Source organism: Clavelina lepadiformis, chromosome 8, assembly GCF_947623445.1.
Source record: "Clavelina lepadiformis chromosome 8, kaClaLepa1.1, whole genome shotgun sequence".
Classification (NCBI taxonomy): Eukaryota; Metazoa; Chordata; class Ascidiacea; order Aplousobranchia; family Clavelinidae; genus Clavelina; species Clavelina lepadiformis.
The window spans coordinates 17,865,711-17,884,186 of record NC_135247.1 but is presented as its reverse complement, the minus strand read 5'-3'; the positions used below and the strand labels follow the sequence as shown (position 1 = coordinate 17,884,186).

The 18,476-nt window shown below is 37.5% G+C and overlaps 2 protein-coding genes across 2 annotated transcripts; both read right to left on the bottom strand.

Annotated features, from left to right (window-relative positions):
- Window positions 1-1,883: 1,883 nt before the first annotated feature.
- Window positions 1,884-15,782, bottom strand: LOC143468168 (E3 ubiquitin-protein ligase UBR3-like). The gene is made up of 35 exons (XM_076965189.1): window positions 15,541-15,782; window positions 15,203-15,381; window positions 14,647-14,825; window positions 14,284-14,422; window positions 13,937-14,094; window positions 13,743-13,849; window positions 13,447-13,599; window positions 13,207-13,285; window positions 12,933-13,135; window positions 12,407-12,572; window positions 11,931-12,111; window positions 11,614-11,681; window positions 11,407-11,541; window positions 10,746-10,956; window positions 10,502-10,678; window positions 10,254-10,360; window positions 10,026-10,113; window positions 9,727-9,839; window positions 9,508-9,574; window positions 9,202-9,342; window positions 8,995-9,041; window positions 8,634-8,816; window positions 8,289-8,451; window positions 7,830-8,081; window positions 7,380-7,529; window positions 6,989-7,208; window positions 6,495-6,757; window positions 5,954-6,126; window positions 5,612-5,733; window positions 5,199-5,385; window positions 4,787-4,928; window positions 4,582-4,673; window positions 4,329-4,460; window positions 3,948-4,209; window positions 1,884-3,803 (listed from the first exon to the last, which is right to left on the bottom strand). Exons 1-35 carry the CDS (start codon window positions 15,681-15,683, stop codon window positions 3,640-3,642), a joined length of 5,346 nt encoding a protein of 1,781 aa, XP_076821304.1. The 5' UTR covers window positions 15,684-15,782; the 3' UTR covers window positions 1,884-3,639.
- Window positions 15,755-17,954, bottom strand: LOC143468170 (retinol dehydrogenase 7-like). The gene has a single exon (XM_076965193.1). The coding sequence runs from the start codon at window positions 17,854-17,856 to the stop codon at window positions 16,867-16,869; it is 990 nt and encodes a 329-aa protein (XP_076821308.1). The 5' UTR covers window positions 17,857-17,954; the 3' UTR covers window positions 15,755-16,866.
- Between the last annotated feature and the right edge of the window lie 522 nt (window positions 17,955-18,476).

Here is an 18,476-nt window from a genome sequence, read left to right as displayed (position 1 = left end):
TTTTTCTGATAACTCCTGATTATTTATTTTATCAAAAAGCGCATAAAATCTCAAAAAAGTTAAAAGTCGGACCTAAAAAAGTTAAGACTCGTTTAGAAGTTATTTTTCTAACGTGATATTGTATGACATTGTGACGTCACAAAAACAAGTGCATGCCACGTTCTCCTGTATTTAATAGGCTGGTTCGCAGCGTTTGGTTTATGACCTCTCAACGTCACGAGGTCAAATAGATCTACCAGTTTAACAGCATCTTTGACGTCATGAGCATTGCATTTATATTTGCTTAGATTAACTCTAAACAAAACAGCAAATAAATCGATCAAGAATATGATTGTTGGCACTTCTACGACTGTCGCATTGTAGGGAGCCTTAAAATGCCGATGTAAAACCCCCATTTGCGAATCTTTACGTCGGCAATCTTTAGAAATGTCGGGCAGGTGCGAAGGTATTGTTTGCAAACTTGTGACAATGCATCGCTGACAATACGACGTCTGACATTTTACCAAACAGCCAGTAATGGGTGTTACTCTCACAGCTTAGTCCAGTGAAACCTTTTTTTCACTCGCGACACACTTCAAACAAGAAAATTACTAAAAATGTAGGGAATACAAAAACCACATTACTATCATTTCATTCAATGATTTGTTTGTGCTTGTCTAAATTAAAATGAGCACAAACGCTGTACGTTTAGCTCTGTCTTTGTTCATATTATGCGTTGTAATACAATTTTTTGCAGGTCTCGTTTGCATCATCTGTCTATCTATAATGCTTGCACACTGGAATAACGACTTGGGACTGGGCTAAAATATAAAAACACTTTGACCGGTGTCAATATACGAATAATAAATTGTGGTATTTGTGCGAATCCTAATTTTGCTTAATCAAAGCGCCTAAAGAGCAAGCACATTTTGCTTATTCACTTTGCTGGTGAATAAAAATAAATCGATCCGATTTCCACTTAAACGAAATTACTAATAATATAATTCTAGCAACCGTTCCGTTGTCGTTTCGGACAATTATCAAAAACTTGTACATTTTGTTGTCGATTTTCTACTTTCTGCTAAAATAAAGGATTCCGTCCAAAACTTCTTCTAAGATTTCTTGTGACATTACGTTGTGATACATCTATGACGCTAGCTCGCCGCACATCGGTTGCAGAGCTCTGACTTAGTCTGTATATGGGTTTAAACTTTCAAACTTGCTTCTATAAATTGTTTTAAACTAGGTTCACAAGTTCATGTTTGGCAGAGTTAACTGCGGTTGACGTCAGACAGATCATTTGTAACATGTCAGGCACCATTGTGAGCTCATAAACTATGACCTACAACTATATCCGTCTATCAACTTATATAAGTGATATTTATAATATTCATGGTGGCAATATATTTATTGCACAGGTGGTAGGCTGGAGGCTACTTTCACGGATCGGAATTAAATTAACAACACGAGTTCCGATGCCTAAAAAAAACATCGTTTACTGATAAATTAAGCGATTTCATTGTCGATATTTTAGTAACTATGGTGAATGGACGACGATGGTACGACTTCTAAAGTGAGTAGAAGATTTGACAAACTACAATGCAAAGAAAACAAACCGCAGGTTATTTTAAAAAACGTGTTTTGAGATGTTCATGCACCTGCCATATGTTACGTCCGTCACGTAACTGGATTTGTTGAAAACTGTAATTAAATATTACAAGTAAAACTCAGCACAATGAAAAAAGTTGTGTTTGTTAATCCAAACCTGATAGGTAAATGGTCATTTATAAATTTTAAAACATGTCAATTATTCAACCACAAAACTTGTTCAGAATTGTAAAGAATTCAAGACATTTACTTTGTAATCTACAGAAATGACTTTTCCACATTTTTCAAAATTCGCTCATAATCACTGACCTGATAAAAATAACCAACTCTTCAAATGGCACAAAAACAATTTAATGAAATTTGATCCGAGCAGAGTGTTGGGACAGACCGAAGACTTGCAGTAAATTAATAAAATCGACAACATAAATTGCTCCACGACATGCACAGCATGAAAGCAAATTTAAACTTATTGTTCATTTGTCATAAAGTATTGGATACAAATGATCTTCTAAGCAGCTAGAAAGCAACAATCAAGAAAACTGTTTTTTTATTTAATACTTTGGGAGTAAAAATATCTTCAGTTACCAGCCCACGAGCTTGTTTAGAGCCAATTTTTCCAATTAATAAATTGATAGTGTTGGAACTAGCCGCAAACTTTTGATCAAAACCAGACAATTTCACGTAAAACTTGCACAACAGACAATAGAATGGGCTACATATAAAAACCTAGTGAACAGAATATTTTTATATTGACATAAAAGTTATTTGATTTTAAGATCTTAAATTGTTTCCAAGTCTTAATTGCATTCTTAGCTTCCCAGATGCAATTTTCTTTTGTTTCTTGTCATACTGTAAGTATAATGCAATAATTCCTGACCTCAATTATACTTTTCAAAAAACGTCCAAATTTAATTGCTCTTCGTCGTACAACAACAACATCCACAAATACTGAGATGAAGAGTTTGCATAATATGACCAAATTTTGGTTTTTATGCTAAGTACAGAAGTAGGTGACGTGTGCATAAATGTAAGTTTTATAAGGCCACTCAGTATTTAGTAGCTGGTAATAATGTTATAATCGCTGGTAACTGTATGGAAAGCAATGACATAAATAATAACTCAAATTGTAAGGCGACAATTACGACCGAAGAAGAGTCACAAAAGACCAGTCATAGTCAACATGACGTCAGTTAGTTAAATCAAGATAATTGGATTAAGTCAATAAAAAGTGACTGCAGGTGCTAATGAACTCATTTTACCCCGCCCACTTGCCCTTCGCGTACGTCACAATCGGCATTGTTTCCATGATGAAACGCTCATAATTACGTGGCAGCATTGCGTGTAATTAAGAGCTATATTCTCTCGCATTTAAAGCAGATAATATCCTGCATAATACAGCACTGAGTCAGGTACAGTAACATTGCCGTCAACACTGGAACGATAGATAATTGTACAAATATCTTGTGTTTTAAAGAGCGGGTGTGATTCGTAAAGCTTTGCTTGGAAGATCCGAATTGGTGGTGTTCTAATTTTTTTTGGCGGTATCGTTGCGATCAGGATGCAATCAATTGGTGCAAAGTGTTTTAAAATGAGACAAGTCTCTAAGAAACAAACGACTGAAGAGTTATTACGTCACCACACTCCTCCGATACCAATCGTGAGACAGGAACGAAGCGACCGAGAATCAGTCGAATAAATATGCGAGCAAATAACATAGAAATGTTAAAAAGAAAACAAAAGACAACGGTAGATGAACTAAGCGAGAAAGAACAATTTTAATCTGAACATTTTAGGAATAACTCGGAGGTAATTTTGCTTCAATTGTCGTTAAGGTCGACATTTATCTGACTGATTGTTTAACATAGTCTTTTAGAAAATCAGTTTACGACTGATTGTCATTTTAAGAAAGTGCACTGGATTTTAAGGATACGAAAATAAAGATGGTAAGACAAAAACGAAAAGAAAAAAAATTATATAATAATTTAAAACAATAAAATAGTTTCAAACACGAGACAAAAGTTATTTACTCGCGTGCATCGGAACAACAACTCGCTATAAGGAATTTCCATGAACTGTCCAACCCTTACAAGCGCTGTCGAAGACGTGCTGGATCCACTGCTGTTCCAACAATCGAAGTCTCTCGGGCTTTAAAAACAGGGGTTTCCCCCGCTTCCAGCCCCTGTCCTCTTCGCCGTGAGCGTCCAGATATACGGTGCCTGGAAGAAAACCACAGTTTGATGAATTCTTAGTCAAAGCGAACGGTCTCATTTAAGTTAAGTCGTTTGTAAGCGTCACTGAGTGTAACGCCTGCCAAGTTACAAATTCGTCTATTTGAGAATGTCGAGTCGAAACAGACCTACCCCATATGCAGGCGCGAGAGCCTCTTATCAACACAACAACCGCCGAGTTGATCAACAGAAAGATACTCGTTCCAGCTCCACAGCGCTGTGCGTGGCGACAAGCGGCTTTCAGCTGGGTTTCCACTCGGGAATTCCCCGTAGACGAGAATAATACGTCATCTTCATGAGGCTCGGGTTTGCAGGTTTTCTTGTAACAAATGAAGGCGCCGCATACGAGGCATACCGCCGGGTCGTCCGGCATCGAACCACATTTATCGCATTTCTTGAAAACAAGTGAAAAGCATCGTTACTATTATGTCATAACAAGTTATTTTAAACGCATTGTGAAGTAACAGAGTAAGTCTTTCGTTAAAAGCTGTAAAAATGGAGCAGGTAACGCACAGATTCTCGGAATAACTGGAAGAGAGTGCTGTAGTGCCGCGGAAGATCCAGAAGATGCGGTGCGAGCCAAGTGCGGTGTGACGTCAGCAAACTCCTCGCTGATTTCGAGTGACTTCGGATAAAATCCGAGCTCTGGAAGAATTTTGAAAAACGTGAAGAAGTTGCTTTTGACCATGACAGGAAAATTCCAGCAGTTAAGAACAAACAAACGCAAATTGACATTGAATGGAGATAATGTTAAATTTCTACACACCTCTTCACACCACTGTCTCACCATCGAGGTCGGCTTGTCCCACTTTAAACATTTCATGACGTCAATTGAATTCGGCGATTCATCCGATAAACCTGAAAATTAACATTTCGCTTTACGGCATAGAAATCACATTAAATTTGCAAATTACACAGGTTCAACCCCATTATGAGCTTAGAAGCGTCACGTGGCAAAGCAGCCATCATACCCAGATAAGTTGCAAGGACTCCAAACTCATTCTTGGAGTTAGTCTTGATCGGAAGATGACCTTCGTCAAAGAGATGATGATGCAGGAGAGATGCAACCTGGAGGAAGTGAAGAACCAACCTCTCCACGTGTTCCATCACCGACTGTAGATCAAGAGGGGGAAGATTAAATGACGATCTTATGCTGTGGTTCGCTGGTCGTGAATTAGTGCAGTGAATAGTTTTACATCAATTCGCTTAATCTTAGAACAATCTCAAAATAAAATGCCCGGAATTAGAACCGAGCTTGTTAGAAATTAGATTTGCGTCATGCACAATGGGTGGTCAGTAGCACTCATGCTCATTAATCGAGGATGGTTATAACTCAACATATAGCACTTATAATGCAGGTTCTGTGTCGACAACTTATCCAACCTGTGGCGAGAAGACAGTGGTGGAATATCCCATCCCTTGCAACCCGATCAATTGCTCGAATGACTCTTTGGGAATCTCAAAGAGCTGATGTGGAAGAAAACGGATCACAAATCCAAGCAAACATTCGAGGTTGTCGGAGGAAAATGGAATTCCTCCCATTGATGTGGACACATTGTTCTTCCAGGCTCTGGTTGGGAAGATTCTTAGCTATTATTTAATTGAATTACTGACTAAGCTGATTGCTAATTTTCAACGTAAAACTTTAACTTTTGCTCAAACTATACACTTATTTTGTTAAACTTAAATATATTTATCACGGTAAAAAAAGTAAACACTAAAACAAAACTAAATTCGAACATTTTCTGTCATTAAACCAAGATCAGCTCAAATGTAACAATGACTTCATAACCTACCTCCTTTCCTCACTGCTGAATTTGCAGCTGACGTGGACAAGAGCCTGTATGTAGACGAGGTTGAAGAGAAGTTCTACGTTTGTGTGGAAGTGAGCTTGGGTCAAAGGTGATTCGAGCATCATCTGAAAGATAAAAATGTCTTGAAAAGATTTTTACCAAGTTGACATAACTTTATAATTTCACCACAAATGACATGAATGTAAAATCATTTCAACATACCAGCAAGTAACAAAACATGTTGCTTTTAATGTTTTATCATAAATTTTTGTTACGGTAGCAATGCAAACTAAAAAATGTTAAGTTACAAGATATGGTTTTATTCAAACTTCTGAATCCACAAACCTGCAGCAAAAGCGTTATGGGGTCTTCTAAAAGAAGAAGAATATCGGAAGATTCTCCAGGGATTCTCCCCGATAATCTATCAACCACTGTCCGCATGTGGGCGCTGTTTCTCTCTCTCGTTTCTTTGGAACCATTCACCTTGTTCATGCGGTACATTAAGATGAAGAAATTACCTGAGAATACAAAATTCTGTTACAGTAAGTTGCAACTTTGATCAGTAAAGCTTGCAGTGGCTTATCATTGGCAATACATCGACACTAGCTAGGTGGTCCTAGTTAAGTTGCAGCTATCATTATGTCTTTGCTCATAGTGAGTTGAAAGCACCACCGTCTCCTTCAAATGTCATTATCAGCAAATTCTACTGTGCGGACTTGCAAGACAATCACAGACGGCTTCATTGAATTTAGTTGCATTAAAAGCGAACAGTAATTTCCAGCGGCGTTCAAAGTTAATAAACGGAGGGAAAAGTCGAATCACAAGCACATTAAAGTCATTACAAGATATTCAACCTCTTCCATGCTTTTAAAAAGAAGCAACTCACCAACTGGAAGTTTCCTGGAGATCAAGGAAAGCCTCGGTGAGAGAGATGGGCCTACCTCCTTTAGCAAAAGAGTGTTACCAAGTTGTAAAAGATGGTTTTCTAAATTTGTTCGAACTATAGCAGAGGCAAAAGCGACCAAGTTCAAACTATTGCTAGACTGCTGAGCGATAAGTGCACTGAATGTTGCAGAATCTGAGATCGATTCGATGTCATTCAGGGTTTCCAACCAAATCTTTGATATAAGGACTCGATAATTTTGGGTCCTATACAAAACAAGAAATATGAGGGTTGCTAGCATCAGACTTGATCGATATTTGACATAATCAGCATCCCCAGAAGTACAATTCAGAAGAACGAAGTGATTGTAAATGAAACTGATTTCAAGGCAGAAAAGCACCACGTTAATCTTTACTAAAAATACCTCATAAAAACACATAACGATGGTAGTCTGCCAAAGCGGCAAATATTTGGTAAATCAGAAGCTAGTTATTTACTCTGAAATGTTAAATTGCTTAGGTCTTATATTGCAAGGCAGGACAAGGTTGGAAGTTTGTCGGCACAGCGGACACATGAATCCCCTGTGCATGTCGTAGTTCAACTGTGATGACTCATCACGACGGACTGAATCCATGTAGTCTCGTTGACAGGCGAGGTGCACGTGGTGCCCGCACGAAGACACGTGGATGCCGACAGCGCTCGCGAACAAGTTTTGTTCTGGTCATAGAAGATACGACTGAGAACAAGTTCTTTATGTACATTATGCACTAACATGACAGCATTTATTCTCATCTATATCGTGTACGGCAGCGTTTACGTCCATCATTATGCAGACTACCTTTTGTTTAATGATATTTCTCTACCCCTAGCAATGCATGTAACTTATACCTCTAAACTGCTGCTCAAACTTTGTATGGTGTGATTGCAATTTCATCAAGTTATGTCGGTTGACAACATGGCCACGACATGACAATACCTTCGGGTGGTAGCTGCCAGGTTTGTAGGGGGCTGTTTTTCGAACACTGTCTGTTCTATGACCTTCATATATTATTCAGAAGATAAAAATATCAATACATTATCATCCATTACCAAAGAAATGAAGTCTAAAGCAAACTAACTTACAAGTTGTGTCATGTGTACAATAAAAATAATTTTTTAAAACCACAAAATAAAGCTTTATTTAGCAGTGCAATCAAATCTCGAATTACTTAACAAAGCGAATAGTCGCAACAAATAATAATGTAATAATAAAGCATTGCTCAAGTGAAGAGCAAATAGCCTTCACCTCAGTCAAAAGCAAAAAGTTATCAGCTAAAGTAGTCGATATTTAATTTTTACCTAACACAGTAGAAGGTTGGACAAGGCATATTAAGCTCATCAACCTCTCCGACGGATTTGAATTTCCTTGTTCATTTGTTGCTTCCAGCTCTGTTTCGGAGTTTCCACAAATGACGCACTCGTAAGTCGGCATCACTTTAAGTCCAAAGTCACGAGCAAGATTGTCTTCTTCCACCATTGACTCACTGAAGTCCGACTGTAATTGAGAGTCTGAAGGTTGCTCAGACACCACCAAGGTCATCTGAGCTTGTTCTGTTAATTGCAAAGCAACACAACTTAGTCTGCCAAATCTGTCAGTCAACCAATCTGAGGAAAAAACCAGGGCAGTTTTTTAATTCACCAATATAAAGGTTGGCCAATGCAACATGTGATATAACACGACCTGCTTTGTATTTTTTACAATTTTTATAGCAAATTCCAAAGCTGGAGATTTTGAACGAAACTTATTTTATTTCTTACGCATAAATTGCTGTTGTTTCATTGCCATCTGCTTCATCAAACGCTTCCTCGCTTCGCGTGCTTGTAGCTTTCGTGATTGCTCATCCATGTCCAATGGTCTGCCATCAACATCTGTCACCATTGCACTTGGAGGCGCTGTGGTTCCACAAATTACTTGGATTGTCTTAGAGAAAGACATTTCATGAAAAAAGTTGAAAATGAGGTTGTGAAAAAGATGGAACAATACAGTGTCAATCCCAAATTTTAAATTTTGTAGAAAATGATAAAATGTAAATTGATAGCTAAGATAATAGCCCTGGCTAAGCTTCCTAGCTTAAAGCAGAGTTTTTCTGATGACAGACACACCTGTTTCACTTCTGCGCTTCTTGCAGCTGCAAGATGAAGAAGATTAGAGATGACATTGGCTCGCATTGGTGGCACAGCCGGAAGAGTAAACGAACTGTTCAGTTTATTCTCGTCGAGGCAAAAGGAAGCAGATTTTCCAGAACATTTATCGTACAGCCTCAAAAGTAGGGTGAGGATGCTTTTCTGAAAAATTCAATTTCTTTGCTTAAGGATACTATGCTATGGAGTGTGTGCACTTTACAGTATATTATATAACGTTCTAGCATATTTAACAGAGATACTGATGTCATTGCGCAATTTTGATAAAAGAATGGTTGGAAACAATTAACTGTAATAGACAAGGCAAGCCAACAACTCATACCTTTGTCATCTTCTGGCTCTGGCTCGGTGAAGTCGCTTGTGAAGCACCTAAAATAACATTGTAAGGTTTGACTTCTGGTAAGTTCGATTAATGCCAAGGTCCATGAACGTTACTTTTTATATGTTCGCTAAATTAACAACCAAAAGCTGGTAATAAATTCGTTTTGATCAAGTAATTTTAGTTCAACCTAAAATAGACACAAAATACTTTGATCGAGTGGATGTTTGTCATCTGATACTGGAATCAATTTCACGAAGTTGACGAAGGGGTCATTCAAATCATAGAGAGCTTGAAACGGAGCGTACCAGACGTCTTCTTTCCTGGATCGTTTATTCTCAGGAAAGTCAGCTGCAAAGCGAAACAACGAGCACCCTTAAACTACAGTTTTAATTGAAGCAAAATGCAAGTTATGTGAAAATGGAGGCAGCTATTAAAAAACAATGTTTTGTAATAGTATCTGAAACTGTGGAGGTAGCACTAGCAGTACCGTAACAATAATATGGCGTTGCATACCTCCATGTGGTGGAAATGGTGTCACACGAAACGAGGCATCTAGGAGGTGGAGTATAATCGACAAAGTCTGAGAAAAAGAACATGTTACGAAATCAGGTGGAGTCGATAAAAGTACACAAAGTTATGCGAACAAAATTCTTACCATGAAAAAAATACATAAGTAAAATAAGAAGATAAAGTGCCTCAAACACGTGGAAATGCAATATTAAATGATCTTACTATGTCAGTCACTTCGTCCTGCTTATTGAGAATGGTAAAAATAAAAGCGAAAAGAGTCTTGCAGTGAAGTAGGTTGGCAAGGCTCTCATACTGAGCAGGAAGTGTATGTACAGCTGCGTCACAATAAACGTCGTTTGTTACGTAAGTATACGTTCTTTGTTACATAAATACATGTTGTTTGTTATGCCAAAAAGACGGAAGTGTTACATTAGTAAGCATGACATTTCATCGCTTTCTTTGACTGAGTAAAACCTTTTACTAAAACACTTTCATGAAATTAAATGCAACCATGAACCCACGTTGGTAAGGTGGCCATATGTCTGCTTCTGTCACATGTTTCTCCAATTTGTCATTTTCTTTCAAGTGTTTTAAGTAACTTGTATGGGCCTTAAGGAACAAAGAAAATAGCGATTTACTGATCGGCAACTGCTTAAAAGAACTAGTCGTAGTGGTCACATAACCATTAATGAAAGTAATAGTTAGAGATGGTAAGTTTCATATCAACAATAAAAAAGAGTATTAATCACGTGTTGCATGTCTCGTTTGTACAGGGTCCTGTGTTCCATGAATACAGGGTCATAAAGCTTCCATGCTGCGTCATTAGGAAGATAAGTTGTCTGCTCCATTGTGTCACCTGTCAATGAATCATGATTTCTTAAATGAGCAAAAACGTAGTTGACCAACAACCGAAAAGTCCAATAGTCACTACAAACTAGTTGCGTAGAGAAGTTGCTGAAGTGTTAAAAACCTGCAATCCATAAATTCTAGAGCCCACCTTCTTTTTTGGTTGCGAAATCTTTCAACAGCTTTGTCAGTAAATCTGTGATGAGCAGAGCTTTTGACCCTGAGTGGAATTCATGGGGAATGTGGTCAGATAACATGCTGTACGTGCACGACTGAGATGTGAGAAGAACAATCACCTCTGCTTGGATTAGATCTTCATCTTTGAGATCTAGATTCAAAATTTTTGTGATTTGATCAAAAGTTATGAAAAGGCTTCTCACACGATGAATTTTTACCTATCGGAGTTTTCACACTGAAAATGGATAAAATCAATTTAAAGGCTGCTTCCAGCATCTTTGGAATTTTCTCTTCATGAGGAGCGCTGCTGCTCTTGTAAGGCAGAGTTGGTGCAACAGCGGTACGGGGCAAGTTAAGACAATCTATCACTCGGCATCTTTCGAATACGCTGGCAATGAAGGTATCGGGTGGAAGGATTGACGCGCACAACTGCAGAAATGTAACATAAATAATCATTCAAAATATTGTCATCTAAGCATCACCCTAGCACAGTGGTTCTCAACCTTTTTGGGCTCACGGCACCCTGCAAACAACCAAAAGATTTGGCGGCACCCACAGTCAAACCAAAAAGTTTCTGCATTAAATAAAAAAAAATTTCGCAACCGTTTTCCTGGACTAGTGATTAGTGCGGGATAACTTGCGGCACCCTTGCGAAACGTAAATGGCACCCCGGTTGAGAACCACGGCCCTAGCATATTATTCCTATTACTACTGCAGGTATTTAATCAAAATAATTCATGGGATTAATTTTCCTGCCAATATAATGTTTTCCAAATAATATTTAAATAAATATGACCATACAGCATAGATTTATAAGGTGATTAGTTTGCAAAAAGCTCAAATTCAATATACAGCAACTTCCAATAACATGCTGAGTACCTGCAGAAGATAGAGATCAGAGTCAATGAAAAATTTACAAAAGAAATATTGTTTATAAGCGAGCGCTTGCGTTGACACGTGGATGCCGTTTCGGACCCACATATTGCAGGTGACCTCATACATCGTGGTTAACACCTGGAAACAGACGGAATGTTTAAAACGATGGAAACATTACTTGAATTCGTAACTGAGTGATGATGCAAGCACCTGCAGGGGGTGAGACATCAGCTTCATCGCCTCGTCTTCAGAAATATTCAACTCCCTTATCGTAAGACCTGAAATTTTAAGAAAACTTACAAAAAAGAAACTAAAAAGCATATATGTCATAAGCGACTGTGCAAGGAAATCAATCAAAGATATGATAAGCCTTCAAGTGTCGTAACTGCTTGCTGCAAACATTACATTTTGACGTGCACACTGCACAAACACCCATGTAGTCTCAGAGTTTAACCACAAGAGCCAATATTAAAAGGTTATAAGAAGTAAAATAAAAAAGGCTAAAAGACTTCCCAAATCCACTGTACCTTGTTTCTTGATACCATTGCTTATTAATTGAGCTAAGTATCTGTGCAGGGGATAATGAAAGCTGCATTGATCATAAGGAAGGGTTTGCATCTCCTCAAAACCCAACGCATCAAACAACTCCGTGATCGTGTCCATGAGTGTCCGGATCACGATCAAAGTCATGTGCGAAGTGGTTGGATCCTGGATAGATTAGTTATCATTATTATTACTGAGTTCGGTTGAAGCCCTTCCGCTTTGATTTACAAAGTTTGTTATTGCAGACCACGCAATATATGTGTTCAGTTAATTTGAGGTAACACACTAAGATACACAACAATGTATCAACATGTGCTATAACAGAAAAACATTGTCATGTAATGGTAGTATCCCTGAACATTGACATTCACTTCATTAAAAACATCATTGAAAAACTATTTTTTCAATAAAAACAATGAATTTAAAAAGTTGATATGAATTCGCTTTCACGGCAACTGACCTGAAGAGTGTCAATCAAGCACCAGAGTGTGGTTGCACAAGATTCTCTCTCAGAGTAGAAGGCGTGCATTGCCATTGTCGGCTCACGGTCATACTCAATGTGGGAGCGAAGCTGCCGGTTGCATAAATCCATGCCACAAAATGCCATGAGCTGCTGAAACCAACAACTGGAAGAAAAAGACACATTTAGGGGGGTAACATATCGGGAAAACTGAATATAATTTCTAAAAATGTGTGTAAAAGTGTTTCAGATTATTTGTAACTGTTTGTTACGAATCTTTAATCTTAATATTTACATAGCCATTGTCATACTCATAGATAACTTCATTTCGACCAAACCACATTCTGACCATGTTCAACAAAGTAGACAATACCAAGTTTTAAAATTTGGATGTTTTTTAATTAAATTATATTTAGAATGGAAGAATTACGCAAATAGAACCTTTATGATTAAAGTTAAGCGCCTTTATTAAACCTAGGGGCATCCTACACTGCAACTAGCTTATAATCAGCTCAAAACATCCTACTTGATTAGATTTGCGCTTTCCAGGAACATGCGAGCAATGCGTTGATGACTCAAAACATTCACAAAATCACTGACAATTGGCCAGTAAACGTTTGTTTTCAAGTGATGTGAGTTTGACGATATGCACTGATGATAGTCACGTGAAGATGTCTGGGAGTCTTCCAAAAATGGTCGGATTATATTGTGCATTGATAGGAGAAAAACCTAAACAGGAGATCGATGTAAAACCTGAAGGGTAAAAGAATAAAATTGCCCATAGAACCACATCAGCTTACTTCTAACAGATTTTCCTCAGTGGCCAACATACAAGCAAGATCATTGTTGCTGAAGAGTTGTACAGATATGTGGACTACCCTGTAGAAAACATCTTGTTTACTTTTAAAGAGTCCTTTAAACCAAAACAAAAAGTGGAAATTTCTATAACTTTATGTCTGTCATATTACAGCCTGATGCTAATTGTCCAAAAAGGACGAGAAAGATAAAATAAATTGAAAAAGCTAAGTTTAAACTTGAACCTGTTGCAGAGTTGATCAACGTTGGAAGAACGCAGGAGTGATATGGCGATGCGAGAATAATGACGAGTGAAACATTTTGAGAATTCTCGTTTCATCTCCGTGTCTGGCAGGAGATTGAGCACAATCAGAATTACTGGCTCCGGAAACTCATATCTGGAAAATAGATGAATTCAAAAGTTATAAACTAGCACATCTATGAACTTGTTATAGCATACTCTGTGGAGTGCACACAACGTGTGGCAAAATTTACCATATAATCATAAGCACAGTGTTTGACAGATATGCAATGGGCTAACCTTACTATCCAGAACATGATTTCATCGAGGTAGGTCTTGTATTGATAGCTACGATCAAACTGCCCAGTGTCTTTGATTTCTTCAACCATAATGGGTTTGTCAGTCGCCTATGGATGACAATACATGGTTAAGCAGCTCTTTGTTGAACTGCCTTACATGGCATACCAGGTACTATGTTTATGATTCAAGGTCACCTTCACAGCATCATGAAACAAGTCCATGCTTTTCTTGTGAAAAGAAAGAATCTGAGAGTTGCTGTCTGACAGGCATTTGTATCTCTTGCATTGCATGATGTCAGAGTACAAACTCTCATTTAGAAGCAGCTGTGAAACATGTTTGCGAACCGGAGAGCCTTCAACACAACAGAAGATAATGATTAGTTGAAGACATTTCCCAGAAATGAAGCAAAGTTGGTTAAAGTGAAATATATTAAATAACAACTAGCTGGTGATTTGAAAAACTGACATCCTATAATTTTAACAGCAAACTATCAATCAACCCATAAACTACATAAATATTTACTATATACATGATAACTAACCAAGTTTCACAAGATCCAGGACGAATTCAAAGAATTGTTTAACTTCAGTTGGAAAAGAAATATTTCCGCCGTCAGTAGAGTCTTCAGAGAACATTCTCAGTACGTGTATGAACATGAGAAACATCCGATCCAATAAGACCTTAATATTAAATATATAAGGCAGACATTAATGTTAATATTAGGTAATAACAGACAGACCAATATGTCATCAAGTCAAACTAATCACGTCGGGTCATGTTACAATTACAAAAACATCAAAATTTATAATAAACTTTTCAATGTTTTATGAAACACTTAGCATAGAGCATTCTGTTGTTCCACAACACACAGGAAATTGGCAAAATCTACTATCACAGCAATAACCTTCCCGGCAGCCAGAAAGCGAGGAGGTTGTGGTTGTGGTGGAATGCGGTTAGGTCCATGATGGGAGCAAAATCCCGAGGCTTGCAAAACACTGGAATCCCCGCAGTCACAAGCGCCGCCGGCTTCACTTCGAAATATGTTGTAATCGTGACCTTCGTGGACGCCTTTTTCGAAGCATGCTGCGTTTGGAAAAAATAGGACTTAGATAGAACCATCAACACTAACTATAGTAGACTTGATTTAAAACAGAGCGATTTTTTTTATCCCACCCAATGAAATCATAGTTTATGGATTCTTATCAAGCATTTCGGATATTGGTAACTGGTATGACATAAGAATTATTTGTGACAACCTAAAATGCTTTACAGCCGACACAATTTAAAAAATTCTTTTACGAAATATCAATACTCTGCTTCATTGAAATGCCAGAGCAAATGTGGAAAGATAAAACGCTCCTGAGTTAAGTTCCTCATTCTATGATCATCCTGGTTCCCCTAAATCTATATTTATCCTCCATAAATTTGCTATATTTCTGTCTTGTAAAATGAGAACTCACCAGCGCAAAGCGACATACACGGAGACGTGGCACACGTTCGACAGCGATAAGCCACAAAGTTTGCCGTCCACACACAGCCACAGAGTGATGAGGAATCCATATTTCTAACTTTTGTGCAAAAATTATCAAAGCTATCTCCTTCAGAGAAGAATACCTTTAACCATTCTATTGCGTCTGTCCTGTAAAAGTCATATACGTCATTTTTTTAACAAACTGGAACATGTTAGACTTACCTAGGTATATAGTTTATTATAGCAGTACCACAATTATTATCAAAAAATACATCTAGATATGACGTTAAAGTTTATTGCAAAATTTGACAAAAAAATAACAACAACCTTCTCGAAGTATGTTTGCTTGGTACCAAAAGCTGATCACAAATCTCATGAACAAGACTTTTTCCTTTCTCTGCGTCATGTTGGAAGATGCTCGCCACAATTTGACTCGCTGATAGCTTCGAGCCATGCAGGAGATAAGCCATTATTAAAATTAACTAAAATGTTCAAGACGCATCATAAGCTAAAAAATTATATATTACTGAGTTATCTGCAAGATATAAACAAAATCAACCTTATGTGGAACAGGCATGTTAATTGCAATATTTTTTCATTCAACTCTTATCAATTGTCTAAGCAGTTTTAGGAAAGACATCTTTGCATTTTAGTAAAAAACATTTTCAAGCAGTGTAGCGAGGTAGAGTGATTCACACAAATTTAATGGATTGCAGAATCATCTGGATTGTTCAAGTAAGGTAGCAGCTGGTTTGTATGCAAAAAAATAATATATATGTGTACATGTAGCCATACAATTGCAGGTAGAACCTATCGCTTAAACAAGATGATTGTGTCCCATGCAATGTAAATACTCAGTGCTATTCATTTTAAATACAGTTAATCATACAATTTGGCAGTAAATGTCATGCATGATAATACTTTACAATTGGCCTATGCATGAGTGATACCATAAGCAAATGTGGGTGTTATTTCCATAGCTGAATATGCTTGAAATAGATTACGCAGCGTAAAATGTCAAGCTTACATGCAAATGAATTCCAAACATATTTCAATACAGATTAAAGCTTATAGACATCAAACAACATATACGTGTTACGTAGTCACATTACAGACATCACACAACAAACAACATACAATTTAAAATACAATATGTACTATGAAAACTGACATAGACACCCATGTTATGAATGAAGAACCACAAAAAATTAAAATACTGAAAAAACATATATGTATATAAAATAGTTTGCATATGTTTTTTGTTATAGTCATTGTGATCAAGGAACAATAATTAATCAAAGAATAAAAAGTAATCAACGAGAATCAGTAACTTTTGACATTTCTATTAGCAGCTACGCATTTATAAAATTTTATTCATCCCAAGTTTATATCAAAACTTTTCAAAAGTGCCTGTGTCTACAACCTTATTTGTAAAAGCAAACTTTTTGGTCTTACTAGTAATAATGAAATGACAATACATTCTGGCACCATAACTACAAGCACTTAAAAAATTTGTACATGGTGTTAAAAAAGCATAAAAACATTAATAGGTAATACAGTAAAATAAGGTGTTAGTAAAAGCTTATTAAGTGCGCCTAGTTAATTCCAATAACAAAGTAAATATCACCGTAACAAAGAAACATTACTAAAGCATCATTCTTTTACTGCATACTGCGGTACAACATCCCTCAAGCCAGCTGCTTTTTGCATAAATGGAATCAACAGAAACTGGATTGAAAACGGAAGCAACGAAAGAGGTAGAAGGACAAATTTTGCATCCCATCCGACTACATAACGATTCCTTGGATATTTTGCAAAAAGAGCATGTTCAAAAGCTCTGATAACCTTAGACAAATCAGAACAGGTGTTCTTCTCATAAAATGATTTGATACTAGATATTTTCTCTTTTAAATAGTTTTCACCATATTCCCGCTTCATGTTATGAGACAACTTATCCCAGCTGGATTCAATTAGTTCTTGGTGAACGTCTGGACTTGAAATTTTTGTCTTAAAAATGCTGGGTTGTAAGGTGTGGACAGTGATATTGAATGGTTTCAATTCAAAACTCAAGCCATTTGACAATGCTTCAAGGGCGCACTTGGAAATTCCATATGGATTGGACATAATGTTAAGCCGACCATTCATACTGGACACATTCACAACCCTTCCTTCCAAACCTTTTTTCAGGAATGGTAGCAGAGCCAAAGTGGTTCGGACAACTCCCATAAAATTTATATCCAGTACCGTCTGGTATTCTTCAACTTGAGTCCAGTCAAACGGCACCAAGGCAGCTGGTACACCGGCGTTATTTACAATGGCCCATAGTGGTTCCCCATTCAGGTCTCTTCTTACAAAATTCACAGCGTTATCTATTGTATCTTGCTTGGTTACATCGTATACAAACGCTTTCACGCGATCACTGGTTTCTCCATTTAGCTCGTCAGCAAATTCCGGCGTCAAACAGCCGGCGTATACATGAACGCCAAGTTCGTCCAAACGTTTAGCAAGTTTGTTTCCAAAGCCGGTTGCGCAGCCGGTAACAAACACAACGCGTCTTTCAACCTGTTGAATTTGTATATATCGGCTGATGTAACACCACGCTGTGTATAGCAAGACACCAACGACAATCAACTGCAGTAACATTCCACCGTGTCCAGTAAAAACCAACCTTTCCACCACCCACTATCTCACCATAAACTGGTAGGCCTAAACCCAACAAAAGCAAACATCAGAATACAGCTGATAAATAGTAACAGTATTGCCAAAGCAGGGACAACACTTTTGCGCCACTTGACGGCGAAGTGATTGTTACATGTGCTCCGCGCGTTGTCGGCAGTGAGTTTTGCTAAAGTACAGTACGACATAATTTTGTTGAATTTTGCCACAATGAAAAGGAAAAGTTAATTCTAGTTTCAAATATCGTTACTTAACAGAGTGAATAAAAAGATATTGGTTGTGAATGATGACATAATTTTGTTGTCTAAAATACTTGTGGCGGCTTGGCTCGCTTTTGTAAAATCCTTACGTCTTTCGTAGAAATGTGTTTTCCAGAACAATTGGAGTTTTTAAACTTTCAGTCCCGCCACATCATTCTTATGAAAGAGTTTTCCAGCTAGTAAATGGAGTTTAAAACTTGCCTTTTCAGAACACTGCAAACTACCGTTGGTATATTTGAAAACTTGCTACGAATAACTTCGTGTGAAAGCTCCTTATTTAGTACGTTACCAGGTCGCTTCCAAGTAACTGTTTCCAACTTAACCAAA

Excerpts from the sequence above, each read along its gene's own strand:
- LOC143468170 (XM_076965193.1), bottom strand. The coding sequence starts at position 17,856 with ATGTTACTGCAGTTGATTGTCGTTGGTGTCTTGCTATACACAGCGTGG.
- LOC143468168 (XM_076965189.1), bottom strand. The coding sequence starts at position 15,683 with ATGGCTTATCTCCTGCATGGCTCGAAGCTATCAGCGAGTCAAATTGTG. Across the intron at positions 14,095-14,283 it reads CCTGGATCTTGTGAAACTTG|GCTCTCCGGTTCGCAAACAT; the intron begins GTTAGTTATCAT and ends GTTGTGTTGAAG. Across the intron at positions 8,082-8,288 it reads GAAACAACAGCAATTTATGC|AACAAGCTCAGATGACCTTG; the intron begins GTAAGAAATAAA and ends TGCAATTAACAG.